We start from the raw sequence: 25,250 nt of genomic DNA, 5'->3' as shown, positions 1-25,250 counted from the left end.
TTGTGCAGGGCTCGCGGGGAAGCCCAGAAAGTTTGTTTTATGATGGCTTGAGTGCGCGAGTGTGTGCAGGGGAGCGGGGCTGCCAAGTTTCTCTCTCCCGTTGCGTTACTTGAGGGGAGATGCCTCTCCCATGAACCAGCGGAGGCTTGGGGGCTTGTGCTGTGGGGGGCACCTGTCTCTCATTATTTTTTGGGGGGGGAAGGAGGGGTGTAACTCATCATGTCGAAAGTGATCCAGAAGAAGAACCACTGGACTAGCAAGGTTCACGAATGCACCGTGAAGCGGGGACCCCAGGGCGAGCTGGGGGTGACGGTGCTGGGGGGCGCGGAGAACGGGGAGTTTCCGTATGTCGGAGCGGTGGCGGCGGCCGAAGTGGCGGGGCTCCCCGGCGGCGGCGAGGGCCCGAGACTGGGCGAGGGGGAGCTGCTTCTGGAGGTGCAGGGGATCCGGGTGTCCGGCTTGCCCCGCTATGACGTGCTGGGAGTCATCGACAGCTGCAAGGAGGCCGTCACCTTCAAAGCCGTCAGACAAGGTAGGACGGGACGCGTGTCTGGGAGGCGTCCCCAGAAAAGGGGAGCGGTCTTCGGAGTGCGCTCCCCCCACCATCTCGATTTCGCGCTTTCCTCCTCCGAGCGGGGCGAAGGGGGGAAGTTGAGGCCGTGCGCCCTGTCGTGGTGAAATACGCAGAGTTGTTGGGAGGTTGTGGGTTGTTTGCCCACCTGCGTTGGGAAGAGGGGGTTGGGTTTGCGCAGGGAAGCGGGAGATGTTTCCCAGCCCTGGTTTGCCAACCTGTTATCTCAGCCACCAAGTGCAGCGCAGCTTCGCCTGCGCCTGGAGAGTGGGGGAACTGAGGCAGGGGCAGAGGTGGACGCTTTCTGGGCTCCTTGAGGGAGTGATGCAGCCAGGGGAAACTGCTGCGTGCTTTTGCCACTTGTCTGTTTCCAGACCTGGACAATGGGTATGAACGAGGAGAGGGTCTTGAGTTATTGAACCTCCATCAGAAAATCGGCTTCACCCTGCACCCCTCCAGGTGGGTTGGGGCCTGACTGCCTGGCGGTTCCTAAGCCCGCGGCCTGAAGATCCTGCATTCACCTTACAGCCAGATGACGCATGTGTCTCCACCGTGTGGCCCAGCCCCGGGCGTGGGGGGCGGTGAGAGGGGGTATTTCTTAGCGCAAATCAAGCCCAAGTTTGTGCTGCCACCACCATCACCACCACCATCATTGATGATGATAATGGTAGCTGCTATTCACTGTTAGCTTCCTGCGTGCCAGGCTCTGTGTCAAATGCTTTGCTTGCACTCCCTTGTTCTGATTCACAGTTCTGAGAGTGAGTTGTTCTTATAAACCCCATATTACAGATAAGGAAACTGGGACTGGCGTTAGTTAAGTTGCTTGCCCAAGGTCACACAGATACCAAAAGTGAGGGTTTGAGCCCTTGCTGCAGAGCCTTAAGCACTGAGGAGGTGGAGGTAGGGGGATGACCCTGGGGGATTGGAGGGGCTGACTCGTGAGGAGGGAGTGGAAGCTAATTTCTCTCTCTGAAGCTTGTAGAGGAGTGATGACCTCTATGGTGGCTGCTGGTGGTGGAGAGTCCCTTATATCTCAGTTTGGTGCAGGCAAGTGGCTGTTTCTATGTCAGTCCAACAGAGAAGGATTCGATTCCATTAAAGGGATCACTTGTAGGACCAAGCGTTATGATGCATCTTCGCCCGCATGAAAGCACCAGAGGAGGTGGCCAAGTTGAAAGCACCAGAGGAGGTGGCCAAGTTGAGCGTGGTGAAAAGTTCCCATGTGTGCCTGCAGGCCTGGAAGGGCAGTAGCAGCTAGAGGAATGTGTCAAAGGACAGGAGGGCTGGGCTGGGCTGGGCTGAGCTGAGCTGAGCTGAGCTGGTCTGGTCCTCCTGGAAACAGGCCTGTTCCAGATGCAGCGGAGGAGGGGGCAGGGAGAATTGGGCCTTTTAGTAGGTTTGGGAGCTGAGGAGCTGACAGTTATGGAAAACTCTTTCCATTTATGTCTTCATCTTCCACTTGGACACCTCCTCCAAGAAGCCCTCCAGCATCCTGCCACAATGAACACGCCTTCCTCCTCTGGGCTCCCCTAGTGTGTACCTTGTAGTTTTTTACTTGCTCTGAACTGTGAGTTAGGTCCCTTCCCTCATTTCCATCCAAGGTGGTAGGCTCATTGAAGGGAGAGGCTGTGCCTCATTCACTGCACATCTCCCCAGGCTTTGCTTGAGGTCCAACACCTTGACTCACCTGAGAATGTGTCCTCATCTGTAAACTGCCTCTTCCGTGGATAATACATAAGCTAATAAGTGGAAAGTGCAGAACAGAGCCTGGCACATGGTAAATGCTCAATAAAGATGAGCTATTATTGTTATGTTTAAACTGAATTTGAGCAGTTATTTATTTCTAAGTGTAGCTTTATTGTCAGGAACCTGCATTATGAATTTAATGCCAGTACCTGGATTATTAGGACTTGATAGAACTGTAGAGAAAATACTGTGTCAAAGCATTTGATGGGAGCAGCTACGGTTCCCAGTTCAGGGGCATTTTGGAGAAAGGGCTGGAGGAAGGACAGCAGGGGTACCTGCTCATCTAGTGGGGAGTCTACTGGTGTCTAATGGGTCCTGTATGGGGACTTGTTTTCAGTGGGCATGAAGCTGAATGTGGCTGATCCTCCTCTTTCCACCAGTTATCAAAGATCAGGGAGGCGTTGTCCCAGGGCTGCCTCATCATGGAACTTAGGAAGGTTGGTCACATGATCAGGTGTGTTTGGAATTGGACACCTCTGGGTTAGAGGGAAACTGTGCTGTCTCCAAGTGTAACCTCCCTTCACCCAGAACTATTCTCTGTGCTTCACAGGAGTGTTCATAGCAGGGGTGTGTGTGTGTGTGTGTGTGTGTGTGTAAATCTACTTGTTCTCCTTGTAATAGGGTAGAATAAAGATGTGGATGGGGACACTTGAATGGCCTGGAATCCACTACAGTGTGAAAGCTACTGTTTCATGTAATAATTAACCTAAAATTGTTGGCTCTTCTGACGTCTTTATTAAAGAAAGATGGCACTAGAAAGCATGTCACCAGTCGTCTGTTCCCTCTTTCATATCGAGAATGTGATTTAAAGTATACGACAGAATTGATCTTCCTGTGTCTTCATTAGTGTCTTAATTTTAATCATATTAGCTAGGCTCATACTTGGTACATGGTAGAGGAAAATGTTACTTTTGTGTTGTCTGCACCCTGAGCTAGCCACTCCCAGGGACATGGGTCACGCTGGGTGTTGTCTGTATGGAAATGTCACGGTCTTCTTGTGGGAGAAAATTCTGCTGTTTCTATTTCGTGGCAGCTCTCTGCAAAGATGCACAGACCAAAATAGTCTGTAGCAAATGGTATTATATGAAGCAAGACTGGATTGTGAAGGAATCAAGCTAGATGGATCTACCAGGTTGGAATGGGTTCATTTTAAATGGAGAAGACAGTTTTTTGTCACAAAGTGCCAAAAAGATTTACATATACATATATGTTATTTTGTATATATAGTAAAGCTTATGTATACTTTATAAGTATATATCTACCTATAGTAAAATGCACAGATCTTAAGTATATAGTTTGATGCATTTTGATAAATGCATATGCTCCTGTTATCTTCACCTAAATCAAAGTGTAGAACATTTCCATACCCCAGAAATTTCCCTGATGTCCTTTTCTGGTCAGTTCCCCCCACCTCCTCCAGAGGCAAAGGCTGTTTGATTTCTTTCACCATGCATTAGTTTTGTCTATTACTGAAATTCATGTAAATGAAATAATACAGTATGTACTCCTTTGTGTCTGGCTTTTTTCACTCAACAAAGTATTTTGGGGCCGGCCCCGTGGCTTAGCGGTTAAGTGCGTGTGCTCCGCTGCTGGCGGCCCGGGTTCGGATCCCGGGCGCGCACCGACGCACTGCTTCTCCGGCCACGCTGAGGCCGCGTCCCACATACAGCAACTGGAAGGAGGTGCAGCTATGACATACAACTATCTAGTGGGGCTTTGGGGGAAAAAATAAATAAAATTAAAAAAAAAAAAAAGTATTTTGGAGATTTCATATTGCTATGTGTATCGTTGTTCTTTTTTATTCTTGAGTAGCACTCCATTGTCTACATATACCAGTTTGTTTCTATTTTTGCTGGTCAGTGGACGTTTGGACTGTTTATCATTTTTGGCTATTATGAATAAAGCTGCTATAATGTTCCAATTGCTCTACATCTTTGCCAATCTTCGATCTTGTCTATCTTTTGAATTTTAGCCATTCTAGTGTATGTGGAAAAAGAAAAAGAATAATTAAGGAAACTTTGCTCTAGGATGTAGCTAGTATTTATTAAGCGCTTGCTTTAGAATGTGCCAGGCCCTTGGATGACTAGTGCTTCATGGGCTTTTTGTTCTCTATTCCTCACGACTGGACTCGGATATCAGAAACTGAGGCCCAGAGAATTTGAGTGGCTTTTCCAAGGGTCATACAAGTAGCAGAAGTAGAGCTGGAACTCAGGTATGTTGGATTCCAAAACTCATGCTCCTAATTCCTGGGTCAGTGGGTCTCAAAGTAGGGTCCCCAGACTGGTAGCGTTAGCCTCACCGGGGAACTGCTTAGACATGCAGATTCCCAGCCCTACTGGATTCTGAAACTCAGCGGGTGGAGCCTGAGGGGTGTTTTTAACAAGCCCTCAGGTGATTCTGATGCATGTTCATTGTGAGAACCACTGCCCTAGGGTATAGACTGATGTTGAGAAGCTGACATCAAATGAGGCAGGTGACCTGGGTTCCAGAACAAGCTCTACCAGCTAATGCTGTCATCTCCGGCAAGTCACTCTCTTTGGGCCTAAGTTTCTTCATGCTGAAAATAAATGGGTTTGCCCCTTCAGGTCTTTTGCACTCGTAAAATGCTGCGATTCCATGAATAACCCAGACTCCAAAAGTTTAAAGTGGTGTGATTGTAGTTTCCCAAACTGGTCATATTATAGGTCATGCCTACATATTTTTGTAGGTGATTTTTGTGGTTTTGCAAATTACCCAGGAACTGAAACTATCCCTCCACTTTTTTATAGACAGAATGGAGACCATAAATAAGATGCAATTTAAAAACCACAACACCGCCACCAGACCATTCCCCTCACGGTAATGAGGGAATTATGACCACATACAATTGAATATAGTTCTTTGTGCCCTTTTGTGTTTTGTTTTGATGTTGTGTATTTTGACCAATTAGGATATATTATAACAGCTCTGGAACAAAATAATTCTGCTCTCATTTTAGAACACAGTGCCTTGTCTTGTTTTTCTGTGAATTCTGCTTCAGGGTCTCTGGGCTTGATTTTTCTTGCCCCCTAGATGGTCACAAGATTGACTCCTCTTCTCAGTGTCTCTTCAGAGAGACCTTCTTTGAGCTCCGCATCCAGTGGTGTGCTGCTAAACGCTTAACCAGCTCTGATAGAGGGGAGACCCTGATTTGTAGCATCACTGGAGTTGGGAAAAGATGCCTGTGATCGGTTCTCCAGAGCCAGTATGGGCTGGCCGCAGCACACCACTGACCGCATATAAGAGAGCTCCCAGAGTCACGTGCCGTCCTCTCATCCTGTTTTGTCTTCATAGCCTGTCACAATTTCACATTGTCTTCTTCTGTTTCTTCTTTATTGCCTGTCTCCCCTCCCGCTAGAATGTAAGGTCCCTGAAAAGAAGCAGCTTATCTCACTTGTTCGCCCCTCTATTTCCGAGGGCCTAAAATAGTTCCCAGCATATCATAGGTGCTCAGGAAAAGTTGTTGGATGTGTGACTCAGTTTTCCACTGTCGCTTCTTATTCAGATGATGAATACAGACTAGGCCATCTACAACGTCTTCCCCCCTTTCTCCTTATTCACCTTTTACTGCTTCTCATTTAGGGTCCTAATATGTTCATTTTCTCGTCACCGGATCTTCCAATCAGCTGATTCCCTGTGTCTAATAATTTATACCGAGCTATAAATAAATATATGACCGACAAGGCTTAATGAATTATATTTGAGTATTTCTGCCTGTTGACTCTCTAACTGGAGTTTAAGTAAAATTTCAGATGGTCAGCAGGCAGGATGATGAGGGACTTTGGTGTTGATGTGGGCCCTGCTCTACGTCAACATCCGTAAGAATGACACTTTACCTCCGTTTTCTTGTAGAATTGTCCCGGTGTACAGTTTTCCCAGCCAACAGCAAATCAGATCTTTGCTACAGAAAACAGTCTGACTTTTGTCCTCTCTTGCTCTTAAATTGTGCTTTGTGTTTGTCTTTTTTTTTTTTTTTCTTAACTTACACTTTGAGAAATCAATCTGTTTTTGTTCTTGGTGCCAAAAGACCACTCTCCGAAGGATATTTTTAGGTTACCCTATGGAACATTCCACAGCTTTTACAAAAAATAAGGCAAGGACAGGCAACCCAACTTGTCCATTGTTTCCCGTGGCCACCTTTTGCCAGTGGCTGTGTTATTTAAAAACAGATTAACTTGACCTTATGATGCAGCGGCATACAGTTGGCCCGCTGCATTTGTTGGCGTTCATTACCCAGCTAGTTTCGGTTGGCAGAATTGATGATATCCACCAAGGGGAATTAAGTGGTTTATAAGAGAAAACGTTCTGACATCTCCTTACCGCAAGGGTTTATGTGAAGGATGTTGCTTTATAAACGATGGTTATTTAATGCAAAACACCGGTCTCTGATGTAGTGGTCCCTTCCTTGAGTTTGTATATATGTGTAACAGGATATACTGATTTTGTATACACTGAGAATAAAGGCTGTCAAATTCGTTAAGGGCTGACGTTCACATCCTAAAAAAGTAGGTTACCACGTTCCTGCCTGTCTTTATGCAGCTCGTATGTGAGATCTATAACCTTGAAAAATCCCTAGTAAACGCTGGAGCTTTGCTGTCCTGCACCCCTGTGGATGTCTGCATTGATATAGCATTAATTATGAATTTGTTTTGGTGTTTTCACAGCTGAACCCCCTTGGATGTCAGGGACCTATCATATGGACTTCTACTTTATAGTCAGGTGTCCTCTGGAGGGTGCAGTGTGTTCTGATGTCAGCCTTTCTGAAGGCATCTAGCAAAATTAGAAGATGTAAGTTGAACAGTGTCTTTTATGGTTAAATAATAATCTTCTCTTTTTATAGCCAAGTAATTAAAGAATGGAGTAATCCATTACTTAGTCATTTCTCGAGGCCCTGTCTCAGAGTGAAAACCCAAGTCGTTGCAGTGACTCGCAAGGGCCCCGTGATCTGGCCATGACATTTCTTCTCTCTCCCCATCCGTGGCCTGCTAGTCCCCACCTGGACATCTGGAAGGCTTGCTCCCTCTTGACCTTCATGTCTTTCCCAAATGTCACCTTCTCAGTGACACCTCCTCTGACCACATTATTTAAGCCATAATTCCACTGCCACTTGTCATTCCCTCTTCCCTGTCTCTGCTTTATTTTACTCCATAGTCTGTAGATCATTTCAAAATCAGTAAGTTCCTTATTTTGTCTTTCCTTCTAGATAGACTGTAAGCTCTGGGAGGCAGGTGTGTTGTTGATCTGTTCGCAGTGGCATCCCCAGTACCGAGGACGGTGCCTGGTGCATAATACTTGCTCAAGTATTTGTTGAATGTCCACTCTCCAAGTTAGAACTGGAATAAATCTCTCCTAAGCTCTGAAAATTCCAGTATTTGAAAGTCTCTGAAAATGTAGGTACTAATTTGTGATAGATCACATTAAACTTGATAAGGTTTAAACATTGCAGTCTGTGACTGGGGCTAAATAGAGCTTAGCTGATTGAATTAGGAATATTCTTGAAGACAATGAGCGTTGCTGGCCTGTTTCAATTGGTCTTCATATTACCAGCTTAGGGCAGCACTGGGCTGAGTGTGTCAGGGAACTTTGCAAACTCTCTCACCCTCAAATGGACTGTGAGAGGTCGTTCTGGGCACTGTCAGCTGTGTGCATAGACTTTTTCTATTACCATCTCCAGTGTTGTGAGACTGAGTTATGTAAGAGAATTATATTCTCCCAGCTAAGGTGTCAACCCCACCATTGTTGCCGGAGGAGGCATTTGTGTGCGCTTTTAATGGGAGGTAGTTACGTTTTCCACAATAAGGCAAATCTTTTAGCCATTGTGAGACAAGACTCGAAGCTCTTTTATGGACAGTGGCATGATGGTACAATTAAAAGGCAATTATGCCCTGATTATGAGCCATGTTTCAAAATTATTGCTGTATACATGTTAACAGGACTGCAGTGCTGCTCGTAAAATCCACAAATATCAATTTATTGATGTATTGTAGATTCCCAGGTTTTGGAGTCAGGCTGACCTGGATTAGAAGCCAGGCTTTTCAGTTTATTATCTGGGTGACTTAGGGCGACATACATCACCTCTTTGTGCCAGTATTTCCCCCTCTGAAAATGGAGATAATAATGATACCTACTTCCAAGGTTGATGAGATTTAAGTAAACCACATGGCACAGCGCCTGGCACATAGTGAGTGCTCAGTAGATGTTGGCATCTGTTATTGTTTGATGTTCCACTTTTGAAAATACTCCAGAGAGAAGAGTCTCATGAGAGATGGAGATCGCGATACACAGTTCCCTGGAGAGCTTTTCAAGTCTAGAAAAAACCCTCATTTTTCTGCATGATTCAGATGCCACTTTTTTAAAATGCTGAGACTGGATTAGTACAGACAAGTAAGAAGGAAACCTCCAGAACTCATCGTGTGTGTGTCGGTGGAGATCTGAGCCGCCTGAACTTTTCCCACATTGTCACTGGTGATGAATTGTTTCTAATGACTGTCATCATCAGGTCCCAGGTTGCTGTAGGGCGTAGAGGGAGGACAAGTCCTTTCTCTATTTATTGGGGGTCCCAGGCAGGCCAGTACTAGCAAGGATGATTCTTGAGAACTGGACTCTGAGGTCCTCTGATCTTCCTGGCACACACCTGGACTCCCACATCAGGAATGGCTGGGGAGGCCATGGGGCTTGGTGATATAAGAGTTTGGAGTCAGACCCGTTGGGTTCAAATCCAGGCTCTGCCACTTCCCAGCTGTGTCACTATGGGCATGTCAGCCTTCCAGAATGGCATTTCTCCCAGTTGAAGATGAGAATAATATCTACCTGGTAGGGTGGTTGTGAGGATTTAATGAGAAAATTATGCAAAACATGTAGTGCTCTGCTTGGCACATAAGTGCCACTTACTGAAATACCTACATAGGCAGCCGTGATCATTTTCAGTTGAGGAATGGAGACCCATCATGGAATTCCTCTAAAGCAGGAGTGCTCAACCAGGGGTGGTTTTGCCCCCTAGGGTCATTTGGCAATGTCTGGAAACATTTTTGGTTGCTACGACTCAGGATGGGGGTGGTGGCATTTAGGGAATAGAGGCCAGGGATGCCGCTAAACATCCCACAATGCACAATACAGCCCCCACAACAGAGAATTATCCAGTCCCAAACGCAATAAGGCTGAGGTTGTGAAACCCTGCTCTAAGGTATAACTTCATAGTTGACACTTGGAATCTGATTAGGAGCGATAAACTAATAGTCATAACTATTATTTATTGATCTTCTGACGTGTCACTGAGACCCAGGTTAGGGTCTTGCGTAGGCAGATGATGTCACTCTCATTTTAGCCGTGAGAAAATTAGCTGGAGACGTCAAGTAATTTATCCTGGCCCCCAGGAGGCTGACAGGTGGGATTAAGCTCAGATCTGCCTGGTTCCAAAATTCAGTTCTGAGGTTTCCACACTAGAAAATGTACTGACTCCATGGTCTGAAGCCCTAATGTCCTTTTGCTGTGAGGGTCCACGTGGATGCCCCTCTTTTAGGCTGTACTATTGCTGCCCGAGACAGCACAACATACCTGGTGACCCCACTGAAGATAGTCCTAAAAATGGATTCCCAAAGTGTTTATCAGCCAGAACACAGGGGCTGCTGCTACATATTTTCAAACAATTCTGCTTATTGGCCGCCTTCCGTTTTCCCTGGTCTCCCTCACCAACACTGTTGATCCCTTCCTCCTCTGTGCTCTTTTTTGTCCCACGCACATCATGATTTCAAGAGTCACAATAGTGTCTTGTAATTCTAGATTCGCCTGTCTGTCTCCCGTCCTGGATTGTGTTTTGTGAATTCTTGAAGGCAGCATTCCTGTTTTATGTCTTTGTCATCTCTGCCCTCTGTAGGTGCTCAAGAAATATCTGTTGAATTCTTTTGAGGGTAACGAGTTGGCATTAACTTTTAACTAAATAAAAAAAAATTCTTGCCTAAGATCTTGTTGGCTAGAAAATCCGCGGCTTATTTTTAAGGCATATTAAATATACTTAGCCATATGTCTGACTTTTCTGTGATGATTTCAGATGGTTGTCTGGCAGTTGTTGTAGCATTTTGAACTGTAGAGAAAATATTGAATTAATTGTGATGAAGGTCTTAGAGGGCCTTTATTCTGACCAGATGTGTGCAGCCATTCAGCCTATTGCTTATGTAATGCGGCCACGAAAGGCATTCGCTTTGGCCTGATTTAAATAGACTCAGTATTTTACCACCTGGATTCTTGGCCAAGCATTAGAATTTACATCTGATAGGGAGAGCATGTTCATTTCCTCCTCCAACTATCAGCCTGTTTAAGTCTGTGTGACTTGGTTAAGAATTCAAAACTCAAGATGAAGTTGTTAAAGAACTTTCTTTGGTGTTGGAGCATGTGTTTTGTTTTTTTTTAAACAAAGCATAGGCGTCTAGATTTTGGTTTCTAATTTTTTAAAAACTCAAATAGTACGGTGACGTTGTATGACTGTCAATCACTATCCATAGTTGGTCTGTGCTTCCACAGCTTATGTTTTTTTCCTGGTGAAATTTAATTTTTTTTCCTCCATTTAAACAATGTGTACAATTCAGAAAGATGTAAATATGAAAGGAAAAGGTATCCACATTGCTCATAATCCCACCTTAGAGAAATACATTTGTTAACACTCTATTTTTATCCAGACACTTACATATATAAACACACACACACCCCCCCCCCATACTTTTTTTTCCTTTTGTTGGTAGGTTTTTTGGGGGGAGGGTCTTTTTCTTATGAAAATCGGATAATACAACACATGCTGTTTTGGTGGGATTTTTCTTTGTGCCCTAACAATATATCATGGACTTTTTTCTATACTACATATAGATCTACTTTACCATTTCATGGGCTGTGGAATCAGTTTTTGGATGTGGTATAAAGTATTAAACCATGCTTTGAGGATGAACAGGTTGTTTTTGATTCCCTGTTTTATACAACACATTGATGAATATCCTGATGCATATATTTTAGTGAACTTCTTTTGATATTTTCTTCAGATAGATGTCTAGAACTCTTGGCTCACATGAATTTTATTTTTTTATACTCACCATCGTGTTGCTTTTCAGAGTGTATGAACTTATATCCCTGCTGCCTGTATCTTGTGTTGCTTCACTTATCTCGGTTATAACAGATACTACCTAGCACTGGAATTGTTTATTTATAACATCGCAAGCTCAAATATTGAGTAGGTATTTTAAAATACATTAGAGGACTGGCCCCGTGGCTTAGTGGTTACTCTGACATTTGACCACCCCCACTAACTGCCTCACTCCACTGCTGGCGGCCCAGGTTCGGAGCCCGGGCGCGCACTGATGCGCCAGTTCTCCGGCCATGCTGACACTGCGTCCCAAATACAGCAACTAGAACGATGTGCAACTATGTCATACAACTATCTACTGGGGCTTTGGGGGGAAAAATAAATAAAATTAAAAAAAATATAATAAAATAAAATACATTAGGGAGTGGTGGGGACTGGGGTCAACTGGAAGGGCATGTCTTGTTCAAAGGGAGCAGTTGCCACTCAGCTTCAGCCTGTTGCTGTCATGTGGGAGGGAACATTGGCCCAGTGTTGCCAGATTTTTCAAGTTTTCAAGAGAATCCAGAAACTTGAATTTGTTAAAAAAAAATGACCTTTGCCAATTTAAAAATGTTGGTTCAAAGTTCTTTCAAAAGCACGGGTGAATCAAACAAAACAAATCTGGGAGCCGTATTTGGTCCTGAGGCGACAAGCTTGCAACCTCTTGTTTTGTATTTGTCTCTCTCACTTGATGTCTCTCACACTGTGTCTCTTCAGTAATCCCATTTCTTACTCTTGTCTGTATTCTTAGGGCCCGGGATGGTGAGCATCTTGCAGTGAGGGTCAATCAGTGTGTGTTGAAGCGAGTAACAAGTTCCAGAAGTGGTCCAGTTTTTCACTCTGGTCCACGTAAGTTTATTTGAGGCCCAGCTGGTGACAGCTTCCCCCCTTCTAATTGTGAGGAGCTGAGGAGAGGTATATTTTAACAGCTGATCATAATTCTTAGAATATTTTGTCTCAGGGTCCTGGGCTGCTGAGTCTTAGAACTGGGTGCTAAATGTCATCTTGATGATGACATTTATGTGAATATGTACTGGGAATATTATATATTCTCTACTCTGAGGTGATTTTACTGTGAAACATGTGGCTGTACAAATAAAAAAATGAATGAATTTTGTGTATACCTCTTAGGGAGGTTTTAAATATAGCATAAAAGTCCCTAGTAACACAACTTGTTTGGACATTCTAGGGATAAATCAGGATGCTAACCTTTACTCCAAGAGTGGATGCTTTCAGAACACAATTAACTTCTAAGACCGGTGGGCATCTGTTCTTCAGGGCTGGCATTATAGGGTAGAATTTTGTTTTTTGAAAACCAGTGCAGTCCTTCTTGCTTTCTGCCTGTGTAATGGATTGTTGTGCATTGCATAATTCATGTTGGGCACCAGGTTTGTAGCAATCGGATGGGGAAAGGGACTCAGGTAATTTAGACTAGAAGTTTAGTCAGTGCAGTTTTCCTACCAAGGAGCCAAGCAAGGAAGGGCCTCTATGAAATGAAAACTATAAAGTTGGCAGCAAAAGCCAGCATGGAGTTCAGATTTTGTTAAGTTTGGATTTGGACTGTGTTTCTATTCTCTTTCCCTCATCCTTTTCCCTCTCTCCATACACGTATCAGAGTAAGACATTCCAATAGGCTGTCTAGGAATTCAAATTTTAGATAGGATTTTTTATATGTAATCTAGGACTTTGGATGTGAGACAAAACCAAGGAGAGTTTTCCAGCTTAGACCACTGTATGCCGTGATTCACTTCCTTCATTATGATAGCCACTTTTGGGTGACCCAGAATTCCCCCAAGTTGTCATGATATTTGGCTTCTGTTCTACTTTAAAATGCTCAAGGATAGGGGCCAACCCCGTGGCTGAGTGGTTAAAGTTCTACACGCTCCACTTCGGTGCCCTGGGTTCACAGGTTCGGATCCCGAGCACAGACCTACACCACTTGTCAAGCCATGCTGTGGCAGCGACCCACATACAAAATAGAGGAAGATTGGCGCCGGTGTTAGTTCAGGGTCAGTCTTCCTCAAGGAAAAAAAGAGGAAGATTGGCAACGGATGTTAGCTCAGGGTAAATTTTCCTCAGCAAAACAAAAACAAAAACAAAAAACTCAAGGATAAGATGTTGCAGGAAAAGCTTATATTTCATGGTGTTTTGGGCTGGGCGATCCTTGATAAAATTCCTGAGCTTTGGTCTTTGTTAAAAACAAGATTCTAGCCATAGTGGATCATGCCATAGTGCAAAGCCACAGTTAGGCACCTCCACAGGGCATATGAAAATGCTTTAGAAAGTCCAAAATGTTGTCTCAATATTGATATATTGTACATATATCATTATTTATAGGAGAAAAGTCAGGGAAATAAGATGCCCAGCAAAGGAAAAAATCATGTAGCTATTGCCTATTTCTGTCTCTCTAAGCCTGTGGGAAAATACTGCCGTAAGGAAGAAAGGCTCTGGCTTTCTTAAGCAATGTGAATCTTTTTCTGAGACATTTTAGCTAAAAATGTAAGCGCACGCTATTCTATGTGAAATAATTATCTCAAAGAAAGATGATTGTGAGAAGGCATTATTGGGAATATGATAGCTGGTTGTTACTATTGGAGTCTTTGTTGCGGAAGGATCCAATCCACTGGGTTTAATAAAATGTGGTGAGTCACCCTGTGCGTGAATTCCCCAGGGAAAAGAGACATTGTTAAAAGGCTGTGGGGGAAATTTGCGGCCCTGTGCACCTGTTACCATGCACTTATATTCACCTGATGGCTGCCAACAGATTGCAGGCAGAGCTGCTTGGAGAAAATGATCAGCTTTGGAAACAGTGGCCCACAAATTGGTTTTGAGTGAATGGAAAGTACATCAGAATTACCTGGGAGAGTTTTCAAGCTTTGGACATCTGGGGGTGACTTTATAGTGACTCTGACTCGTATTTTCCTGCCCAGCAGAGTCCTGATGCCCCAACTCCAAAGAGTGGTCCACAAAACAACCACTGATTGAGAATCATCCAGGGTGTTTATTAAATATGGTGATCACTAGGCCCCAGCTCAGACCTGTGGAATCAGAATCCTGGGTGGTAGGCCCTGTGAATCCACAGTGTTTAAAAAAATTCTGGCTGATTGTGGAAAGTCCGGAGTTTGAGGCTCCAGGCTTTAACATACTGGCCTTTTCAATTCCAGTTACCTAATAAATGATAGTAACAGACCCCTCTCTACACTTGAATGAACATAGGTGGGGGAAGGAGTCAAGAACAGAAAGACTAATTGAGTTATTTGAGCTACTAGTTCTTCTAGGGTGGCAAATACTGGTGTGTGCATATGTGTATGGGGAAGGTCATTTTCTTGCTTTAGGATCGTAGCGTTAGTCTGGTAATTTAGAGACCTCTTCCTTGGCACCACATGTGCCTTTTTAAAATAGAAGAAGAACTCTGGAGGAAAGACAGCCCTATCCAATAGAACTTTCTTCGTTGATGGAAATGTTCTTTATCTACACTGTCCAATATTTTATCCACTAGCCACATGTGGAGATTGTGTACTTGTAATGTGGCTAGTGTGGCTATGTTTCATTAGCCACATTATAAAAATGAAAATTTTCATTTTATTTACATATATTTTTAATTTAGGTTAAACTCTAAGACACATGTGGTTAGTGGCTGCGGATTGAACAGTGCGGGAGGCAATGCCATTACAAAGGGTGAGGACCGTCATAGTTCTTTGGTGTCACGTCCAGCTGCTCCAAGAAGAGGCTGGAGTGACACTTGCAGTTGATGCTTGTTAAATGTCAAAGCTTGGGATAGGTAGTTTTTAAGTGTCGTTTTGACCTTTTTTATCAATGTGTTTACTGGTGACAGTCTTCTTAAGGAAGCTCAGTGTATGGCAATGTGCTGATTTTCCCAAATGAAGTAGTTTATATGGAACAGATATGCTCCATGAGGCCAGGGATGATGTTTTTCCTGTGGATTGCTCTGTTTTCAGCACCTAATAAAATGGATGTTGAATAAATGATTTCAATTTGCATATTTTATACAGAGAGGGAAGCTCTGAGTTACTTTGGGGTTGTATAAACCATTTTATCACTGTGATGCTTTTAGTTATAGGTAATAAAAAACAACTCAGATGGGTTAACCCACAAAGGGGATTAGCTGACACATGAAACTAAGAATTTCACAAGAAGGAGGGAGCTTCAGGTAGGGTTTGATCAGGTCACATTTTTCTGATTTGCTTCAGAGCTGCCACTAGCCCATATAGTGCCTTTGTTCAAACTAGAAAATATATCTCTTCTGGGCAAACACATCCCAGCATGGCCTGGGGAGTAGAGTAGGGGCTGGATTTCAGCCCATACTCACCACTTGTGAGGACACAGCCTAGATGTTGTAAGGGACAGCTTTGACTGTCTCAGTGGTGCCCTCTTCACTGTGCTGGCTTTGGCTTCAGGATGGCTTTTCTTGTTTGCAGATGGGTGACTATGGCAAAAGGGGTAACATGCCTACTTATGTACAGCCAAGGAGAGAGAGGCCCAGACGCATGCCACGAGCTGTATGCTGAGTGGCTTACATCTGCAATCCCTAAACTAGTCATTGAGGTTTAAGGAAATCATTGCCTACTTGCAGGGGGGTGAGGTCAGTCCTCATCTGGGCCGTGTGACTGTTACAGTGGGGGAGACATAGTTCCTTAAGGAACATGTAGGTGCTTTTAAGAAGGGTGAAGGGTAGAGTAGCTGGAATGGATGCTGGGTAGAGTAGCCAATCGATGCCCAATTCTTGTACCTACCCCATTGTGATGGTGGATTTAGAAGAAGTCAAATTGGACAGATACCATGGAAAATTCAATTGTAACTAAGTATAGATGAGGCAAGAGTGGACTCCTTGGATGTGAGTTCAGTAGCTGATGGGTTATTTATTGACCCTTTGTTATTGTAGCCCTGTGTTAGGTTCTTTACAGAAAATCTGTATTAGTTTGCTTGGGCTGCCGTAGCAAAATGCCACAGACTGAGTGGTTTAAAGAACAGACATGTATTTTCTCACAGTTCTGGGCTAGAAGTCTGTGATCAAGGTGCCAGCAAATTTCGATTTCTGCTGAGGGCTCTCTTCCTGGCTTGCTGTTGTCTGCCTCTTACTTTTGATATCTTTTCTTATAAGGGCACTAATCCTATCGGAGCAGGGCCCCACCCTTGTCACCTCATTTAACTTTTGTTACTTCCTTAGGGCCTACATCTCCAAATGTAGCCACACTGAGGTTAGGGCTTCAATGCATGAATTTCAGGGGAAACAAACATTCAGTCCATAACAACAGACATTATCTTATTTTTCTTCACAATAACTTTTTTTTTTTTAAAGTTCTTTTTTTTTTTTTTAATTTTAATTTAATTTTATTTATTTTTTCCCCAAAGCCCCAGTAGATAGTTGTATGTCATAGTTGCACATCCTTCTAGTTGCTGTATGTGGGACGCAGCCTCAGCATGGCTGGAGAAGCGGTGCATCGGTGCGTGCCCGGGATCCGAACCCGGGTCGCCAGCAGCAGAGCGCGCGCACGTAACCGCTAAGCCACCGGGCCGGCCCTTCACAATAACTTGAGGTAGATGTTATTTTACCCATTTTAAGATGAAAAAAGCAAATCTTAGGTTAGGTAATTTGCTTCAACTCAGCAGCTAATAAGCAACAATTCTAACGTGGTTCTAACTTGGGAGCTCATGCTGATAAGTATTATTCAAGCCCAGTGGTTTTCAACTGGGAGCAATTTTGCTCCTCCCTACCCGGGGGCATTTGGCAATGTCTGAAGACAGTTTGTTGTTACAGCTGCGGGGGCGGCTACTGGCATAGTGTGAGTAGAGACCAGGGATGCTGCTCAACATCCTGCAATGCACAGGACAATCCTCCATGACAAAGGATTGTCTGGCCCCAAATGCCACTAGCACCAGGATTTAGAAACCCTAGTCCAGACTCAAGTGTAACCTTCTCGTAGAACCTTCCCCTCTCCAGTTGCTCACCACTTCATCCCTCTACTTTATTTCCTTCTTAACACTCATCACCATCTGAAATTAGCCCATTTGTTTATCTGTCCCACTGGAGTGTAATTACCTTGAGAGCAGGAACCTGAGTCATATACTGTACTATTCTTATGGCTAGGCAGTACCTGGCACCTGGCAGGTGAGCAGGATAAACATTTGTTGAATGAATGAATGAATGAATGAATCAACCCAAGTGGCTGCCTTCTTGTGGTGGGTAGGTACTTTCACATATGTAAATGGCTCAGGGAGGATTTGAGAATTAACCAGTAGCTTTCAACAGTGCTGGGAGCTGTGGAGACACACTGTGGATTCCCAAAGGGCAGAGTGGGAGATGAGCAGACAAGTTTTCAGTCTGCTGGCAAAACTCGACAAGCAGTGACTTGAAAGAGGAGAATGGGAGGTAAGTAACCAGGACCAGCCCTTACTGTGCTGAGTGAGGTGAGAGACTGAGCTCGGGTGGCTGATTAAGACCCTGAGCGCTCAGAATGCAGGGGGATGCAAAGAAGGGCACCAGACCCATCAGTGGCCACCAAAGGCTGGAGCAGATACACCGGAAACCCAGGCCACAAGGGATGGTGATCCATGTGAAGCAAGAGAGCTTAGTGGGTACAGTTGGCTGCACTGGTTTCATTCCAGCTTCACCCCTTACCAGCTGTGTGACCTTGGACACTGTACTTAGCCCCTCTGTGCCTCAGTTTCCTCATCTGTAGAAAGCGATGGTGATGATGATGATGATGATGATGATGATGATGATGGAGACCATACAGTTTAGTGCTTAAGAGTTTTGGAATTGCAGATTGGGTTCAAATCCTGGCTCTGAATACCATGGTTGGGAGTAGAGAGGGAGATGTCATCTTTAGGGAAAGAGAGCATGGCCACATGCTGCTAACCAGGTGTAAGAGTCTTTGGAGTAAAATAGTCAGCTTTTACATCCCCTCAGTGGTGGTAGCTGAAAGTTACAAATGTGAAAATATACACAGGCTGCTTGTGTGTGTGTGTGTGTGTGTGTGTGTGTATGGGGGGGTGGTGGTTGAAGATATTTTGTTCTAGGCTTGTAAAATATAACAACATCAAATGTGCATACACATCCCCTCCTCCCCCAAAGTGTCCTAACCTTATCTTTGTCTCATGGTTGTTTGTGTGTTTGTGTGTGTGTATATAGTACAGCCAGCAATAATTAGGGACCCCATCTCTGACCAAGATAAAAGGAAGAAAAATAAATGAATCCAAGATAATAGAGCAATTTACAGATATTAACTCCCAGAGAAGAGTAAAGATGTTTGCTTTTTCTTTTTTCATGCTGGTTCCCGCATCCTCAATGTTTGCCTTCTCTAATGGCTTTCTCCTGCTTCCTCGTGCATGACTAACAGTCTTCCTTCCTTGTCAAAGTTGGGAAGCCTTCCAGGTCTCACCTCCCCAGCTTGTCATATCATCTGCCTATGGGGCTTCAAGTATAGGAGTGAAAACCGAGGAGAGAGGCCTAAGACCAGCGATGCCAACAATAGCAGAACTAGGTTTAGTGCTTTTCAGGTGAGAGCCACACGCGCATGGTCTTTAATCCTCAGCATGAGCTGTGAAGTATGTGTGCCATCCTCCCATTTTAGAGGTCAAGACTCTGAGGCTTAAGAAGTTGTTACTTGTCCCAGGTTAGCCAACTGATTGAGTGACAGCGATGGGTTTCCTCCAGCTTGGAAATGCTCCAGGGTTTCACTAGGATACTGCATTATTGTCTCGTGGCGCGTGGTGGGATCCCCTTCAGACTGCACCACACCATTGTGTCAGTTCAGGGTACAGAACCCTCCAGAGTGTGGTCTGAGAAAGGCGGGAAGCCAAGTGCCTTTCCTTGCACTCTGGCACCTCCCAGGGAAAGGAGACATCTGTGCCTGGGGGATGGGCGTGCAGGGAAGCCTGACTCATCGCAGCTCAGAGCTTTTCTGTTTGTCCGTCTGCAGCTGTGCCCTGCCCGGGTCCAGACACAAGTGCCTGCATCTTCCAGCACTGATGAACACAGTCTTTTCCTCAGACTGTTCTAGGGATGCAACTTGCACTTTTGGACCTAGCAAGGTTCTATTAGACTTTTAAAAAAATTATGGTAGGGGCCGGCCCCGTGGCTTAGCGGTTAAGTGCGCGCGCTCCACTACTGGTGGCCCAGGTTTGGATCCCAGGCACGCACCGATGCACCGCTTGTCCGGCCATGCTGAGGCGGCGTCCCACATACAGCAACTAGAAGGTGGTGCAACTATGACATAACGACTATCTACTGGGCCTTTGGGGAGAAAAAAGAGAAAAATAAATAAACAAATAAAGGATACCAAATTAAAAAAAAATTATGGTAAAATGTACATAACATACAATTTACCATTTTAACCAATTTTTAAATGTACAGTTCAGTGGCGTTAAGTACATTCACACTATTGTGCAACCATCCCCCCCATCCATCTCCAGAACTTTTTCATCTTCCCAAAGTGAAACTCTACCTATTAAACATTAGCTCCCCATCCTCTCCTCCCTCTCCCAGCTCCTGGCAACCACCAGCAAACTTTCTATTTCCATAAATCTCACTATTCTAGGTATCGCATCTAAATGAAATCATACAATATTGGTCCTTTTGTGTCTGGCTTATTCCGCTTAGCACAAGGTCTTCAAAGTTCATCCATATCAAAGTGTGTGTCAGAATTTCCTTCCTTTTTAAGGCTGAATAGTATTCCATTGTATGGATATACCACATTTTGTTTATCCATTCTTCTGTCAGTGAACATTTGGGTTGTTTCCACTTTTTTCTGTTTGACTTTAGTCTTCCTACTGCCCTCAGAAGCAGGTTTAGTTAGATTTTCTTGAAGTCTTCACCCTCTCTTCTGCTTTTCTTCGTTTCTCAGCTTTGCCTGACCTCCCCAGGTCTGTCAGGAGCACCACTTGCCTCGTGTCTCCAGCTCCGAGGGTGGGGAATGTATAGCCCAGGGTGGAACTTCACCAGCAGTGTTTCCTTGTCATTTCTTTGGCACTTCAGGGCAGTTTGTGAAGGGTATGCATGTTGATCATCTGGTTTTAGGGACTTCAATCCCACCATCAGCTTTGACCTGGCAAACATTCCCCCTTTCTGGGTTGGAGGCCATAGGCTCACTAGTTATACTCACAGGCTTTGCATTTCAAATAGTCCAGTTCAAATCCAGTCCCACTGCTCACTTGCTGTGTGGCCTTGGGTGCATGATTTTACTTCTGCAAAGTAGTGATAACAACACACTCCTTGTATGGTTGCTGTAAGGATTACACAAAATGTTGCAGTGAACCTCTTAGCATGGAACATAGAGCAAAGGCAACATTGAATAAATGATAGTTATTATTAAGTTAGTCAGTTTTCCTCTTTTGAATCTGATAACTTGATTTTAGGTTTGTGGAGGCACTGAATTGCCTGCGTAATTGACTCAAAACACTTCTGTTTAGCACTCTGGGTTTTTATCTTCTTTCCTGGCACTACCACATCCTCTTAGATTTTATAGAGCTGAATTTGTTGGACCACGTTATATGGAGCAGATTTGATAGAAACACATTCTAAGTATACTATCTTTATGTCTTCATGTTATTTCCCTTAGATCCCTTGCTTGAAGTCTGAATTTAGTCACCACTCTGTAGGAAGCTACAAATGATTACAGAGCAAATAAATGATTCCTGAGTCTTTAGAATTCTAGAATGATTGGTATAAAGATAGATGGATAGCAAATACTGTAGGCGTTTTCCAGTAAACTTTATAGCCCTTACTGTGTGCCATGTTTTGCTGTAAGTGCTCTATATTAACTCATTTACTCCTTAAACAACTCTATGAAGTATAGGTACTATAATCACTCCCATTTGACAGAATAAGAAATTGAGGCTCAGAGAAGTGAAGGTATTCTTTGCCACTGCTGTTAATGGCAGAGCTGGGATACAAACCAGGTGCTGAGGTCCAGGAATGATGGGTGCTCTTATGAGCACTGGGAGGTGGTTGGCTGTATCTTCAGTCACTGAAGAGGAAATGAACTTCTCCTGGGTCGGCCGAGCCAGAGCTTTATATCCAGGTCTTTGATGCCATGTCCTGAGCTGATTTTGATTTACCACATCTGTCTTCATTTATCAATTAGTACATGTGCATTATGTCTTTCCGTTTGTGCATTTTTCTGAACCAAGACAGGCCATCCCACATAGGACGGGGGCAGTTAGGAGAAGCCCTGCACCTGGTACAACAAATCAGTGTGGCTGTTGCAGGGAAAACATTGCACTTACTGGCTGTCCCATTTTATTTCTACTTTTCAAGTGATCCAGGATCCTGCTACTTAGTAATACCTGTGTCTCAATTTCTTCATCTGTAGAAAGAGTAGAGTGCCATATTTATAGATGTGAAGACAAATTGCTGGAATTCAATAAACAGTCATTAATTGCATGTGTCCTGAGCCCAACCAGCTGTCATGAGGCATGGTATCTCTGCTTCTTAAGTGTAGTGAGGGCCCCTTGGGCCGAGGATTTACAGTAATCTGCTGTGGGGCTAGAAGATCCTGACATGGTGATCAAGTGCAAGGCTCACTTTTGAATTGTTCCCCAAACTATCACAATGCCCAGTATGTCTCAGGGTAGCGTACTGCGGTAGATCTGTATGAATATGTGCTTGGACCTGTGGGCTACCGTGTGGGTCAGGTCCAAGATTTGCTGGACTGGAAGAAGGCTTGGTTGAACCTTGCCATTGAGACCTGGCATTCCTCCTCCAGAAGATTGTTTATCTGTCCCTGCCTTCTGTGCTCATTTTATTTTTAAAGTAAATATTTGGTTTCATTGGATGGGAGATCTGGTGGGAGATGGGTGAGTACAAGATAGGGATGCCCGAACAGTGATTGCACTAAGTATATAAAGGTATTTATAGTCTATGAAAGAATTTGTATGTGAGTAAGACCAGGAGATCTTGGGACTCTGTTGACTTCTCTTTCTTAGTGATATTTGATGCAGTGTAGGGTACAGCTTGAGGGCATAGACTCTGGAATTGTTGAGGGTATAGCCTCTGGAGTCAGGCAGTTGTGGGTCTGAATCCCCTATCCACCTCTGGCGTTGGGTGAGATTTATAACCTCTTCAAGGCTTGGTTTTCTATCTGTACAGTACCTACCTCATAGAATTGTTTGTGAGGATTAAAAGAGAAATATTCATCAGACTGCCTAGTACATAGTAAGGGATCAATACATATTAATTGCCATTATTATTATTATTTGATCCAGTGAGCAACGTTAGTTAAAGACTCCATTCAGCAAACACATGTATTGTGTGATTTCTATGTGCAGATTAATGTGCTAGATTCCATAGGACTGAGTTGAATGAAGCATGCCCTCAAGGGATCAATTCTGCTATTAAACAGTAATAAATTACATTGTTAGCATTTCTTTATCTCCTCATATGTTGAGTGCTTTCTGTACATTTGCTCATATAATTTTCAAAATTATAGGAAAATGTAGGTACTTGGGGTAGGTACTATTTTAAATCCCCATTTTACAGATAAGGAAATTAGGACAGGTTAGGTCTGTGCAACTCGGTGCCTGTGCATGCCCATAGACACTTGTCTCTGAGTCTCCATGATTTACAGGGTGACTGTGGACTCTGATTCAGGTTATGGGGTGGGAGTGCAGTGGGGAAAATAAACAGTGCTATGGGCATTTGCAGGAGGAAAAGGTGACGTGAAAACGTCATCTGGTTGATCAGCCTCAGGACAGGCCTTACCAGGAGGCTGTATTTGTCATTAGTAGGCTATTTATAGAGGTGGGATGGAATGTTATTGTAAGTGGAGGGAACAGCAGGAGCAAAGGCCTAGAGGTAGGAAAATTCCATGTCCGCCCACGGTCCAGACTGTCTGGAGTTGAGAGAACATATAAGGAAATAATGGAGTGAGAGAGTATGTTCCCTTTATCAGCTTGGCAGAAATTCAAAAGTGTTCATTAACTGATGGTCTTGATATGACTTGACAGCCTTTTTGGAGAGCATTTGAGAAGAACCCATCAAAAATGGTAACATTTTGACCTAGCATTTCCACCATTAGAAGCCTATCCTCTGGAAATACTCAAACCCCTAAAAGATGTATGTAGGGCTATGTTCTCTATAGCATTGCTCGTAATGACAAAAACTTGAAGTTGACTTATGTGTTGTGGGTGATTGAAAAATTATGGCATCTCCCTGCTGTGGCATATTCTACAGTCAATTAAGAAAAAATGAGGTGAATCTCTGTGCCCTGACGTATAAATGTATCATGATATGTTAAATAAAAAAAAAACGGAGACAGAACAGCATCTGTGGGATGATCCCATTCATGTAACTGGTTCACAACTGACCTGGGTGGTTGTATATGTGTGCCTTAAAAATGAAAATGTCCAGAACAATGGGGAACTGTTACCCATGGTTCCCGCTGACTAGGGTGGTTATATATCTCAGTTTGCTCGAGAAATATCTGGTTTACACCTGTTGTCCTGGTGTAATTATTCATAGTGCCCTTTTCAGTCTTCAGTGTCCTGGTTTGGACGATGAATTATATGGTTACCCTCCCTTCCTCTGAGGATTGGAATTGGGGCAAGAGTAACAGAAAACTGGCTGTTACACATGTGACTTGTTGGTGTAGTTCGCAGCAGGCAAGTAGGATTTTTATAAGGTAAATGGAGGATTATGGCCGTAATATATCACGTCGTGGTTCTCCGCTGAGCCGCCATGCGTGGTCATTACTAAGGGAGAAGTTCCTTTTTTTTCTTTTTGTCTGATATCTGAGCATCTGCTTTGTTCTACTTAAATAAGCCTTCAATTAACTCATTGAAGATGTTCATTGTCTGGGAAAAGACCTAGTGGGGATTTTTGCATTTCCTTCTTTCATTTGGCTCGTAGGTCATTGAATTGAAATTCTCCTTTGAAAAAACAACACACCTTTTAAAAAAATGTAAAAATTGTGGCCTTTCCACCCCCAGGTTCCTCAAACATAAATTTAGACACAATAGGAGTCAAAATTATTAAATGAGCTACATGCAAACTATTGACCTAGAGTGGGCTTCAGAATTGGCTGGGTTCCTCTTTTCTTTGCTTCCCAGTAAAATCCTAGAGGAAATGGGGCTGGGTGGGAAATAGCTGCAGTTAAAAAATAGCAGTGATTCAGATTTACCAGACATCACAGGCACCTTTGATGTGCCAGGCACGGTGCTAGGTGATTTGTCATCTGTCATCCTCTTTATTCTTTGCCAAAACTCTTGAAGAGTGTTATTAGCCCCATTTTATGCATATGGAAACCATGGCTCAGAGAACCTGCCCAAGGTACTTGGGATTCACAGGGGGCTCCTTTGATTTGGAATTTTAGTGCTCACTCCACTCCACTGTACTTTCTCAACCTCAGCACTGTTGACATTTGGAGCTGGATAATTCTTTGTTGTTGGAGGCTGGAGTGGGTATTGTAAGATTTTTAGCCATATCTTTGGCCTCTACCCATTAGATGCCAGTAAATACCCACCCCCCCCGCGTTGTAACAACCAGTAAATGTCTTTAAACATTGCTCCAAGTCCCCTGGTGGACAGAATACTCCCTGGTTGAGAATGACTAGACCATACCCAAATTGAAGCGCATCATAGAAACCAGACAAATCAAGGGTTAAGAATAGTCAGGCAAATAGAGGGCCGCCCCGTGGCTTAGCAGTTAAGTGTGTGCGCTCCGCTGCTGGCGGCCCGGGTTCGGATCCCGGGCGCGCACCGACGCACCGCTTCTCCAGCCATGCTGAGGCCGTGTCCCACATACAACAACTAGAAGGATGTGCAGCTATGACGTACAACTATCTACTGGGG

At 44.0% G+C, this 25,250-nt stretch overlaps 1 protein-coding gene across 4 annotated transcripts in view; it reads left to right on the top strand.

The window, feature by feature from the left end:
• The first annotated feature begins 207 nt into the window (after window positions 1-207).
• MAGI1 (membrane associated guanylate kinase, WW and PDZ domain containing 1) overlaps window positions 208-25,250 on the top strand; it is a 630,558-nt gene continuing 605,515 nt past the window's right edge. For all 4 annotated transcript variants that reach the window (XM_058562542.1, XM_058562531.1, XM_058562564.1 and 1 more), the window contains exon 1: window positions 208-532. In XM_058562542.1, coding sequence (XP_058418525.1) covers window positions 220-532 — 313 coding nt within the window. In that variant the 5' untranslated portion in view covers window positions 208-219. The remainder of the gene's footprint in view (window positions 533-25,250) is intronic.

Source organism: Diceros bicornis, chromosome 2, assembly GCF_020826845.1.
Source record: "Diceros bicornis minor isolate mBicDic1 chromosome 2, mDicBic1.mat.cur, whole genome shotgun sequence".
In the NCBI taxonomy this organism is placed as follows: Eukaryota; Metazoa; Chordata; class Mammalia; order Perissodactyla; family Rhinocerotidae; genus Diceros; species Diceros bicornis.
This window is presented reverse-complemented; position numbering and strand designations above follow the sequence as displayed.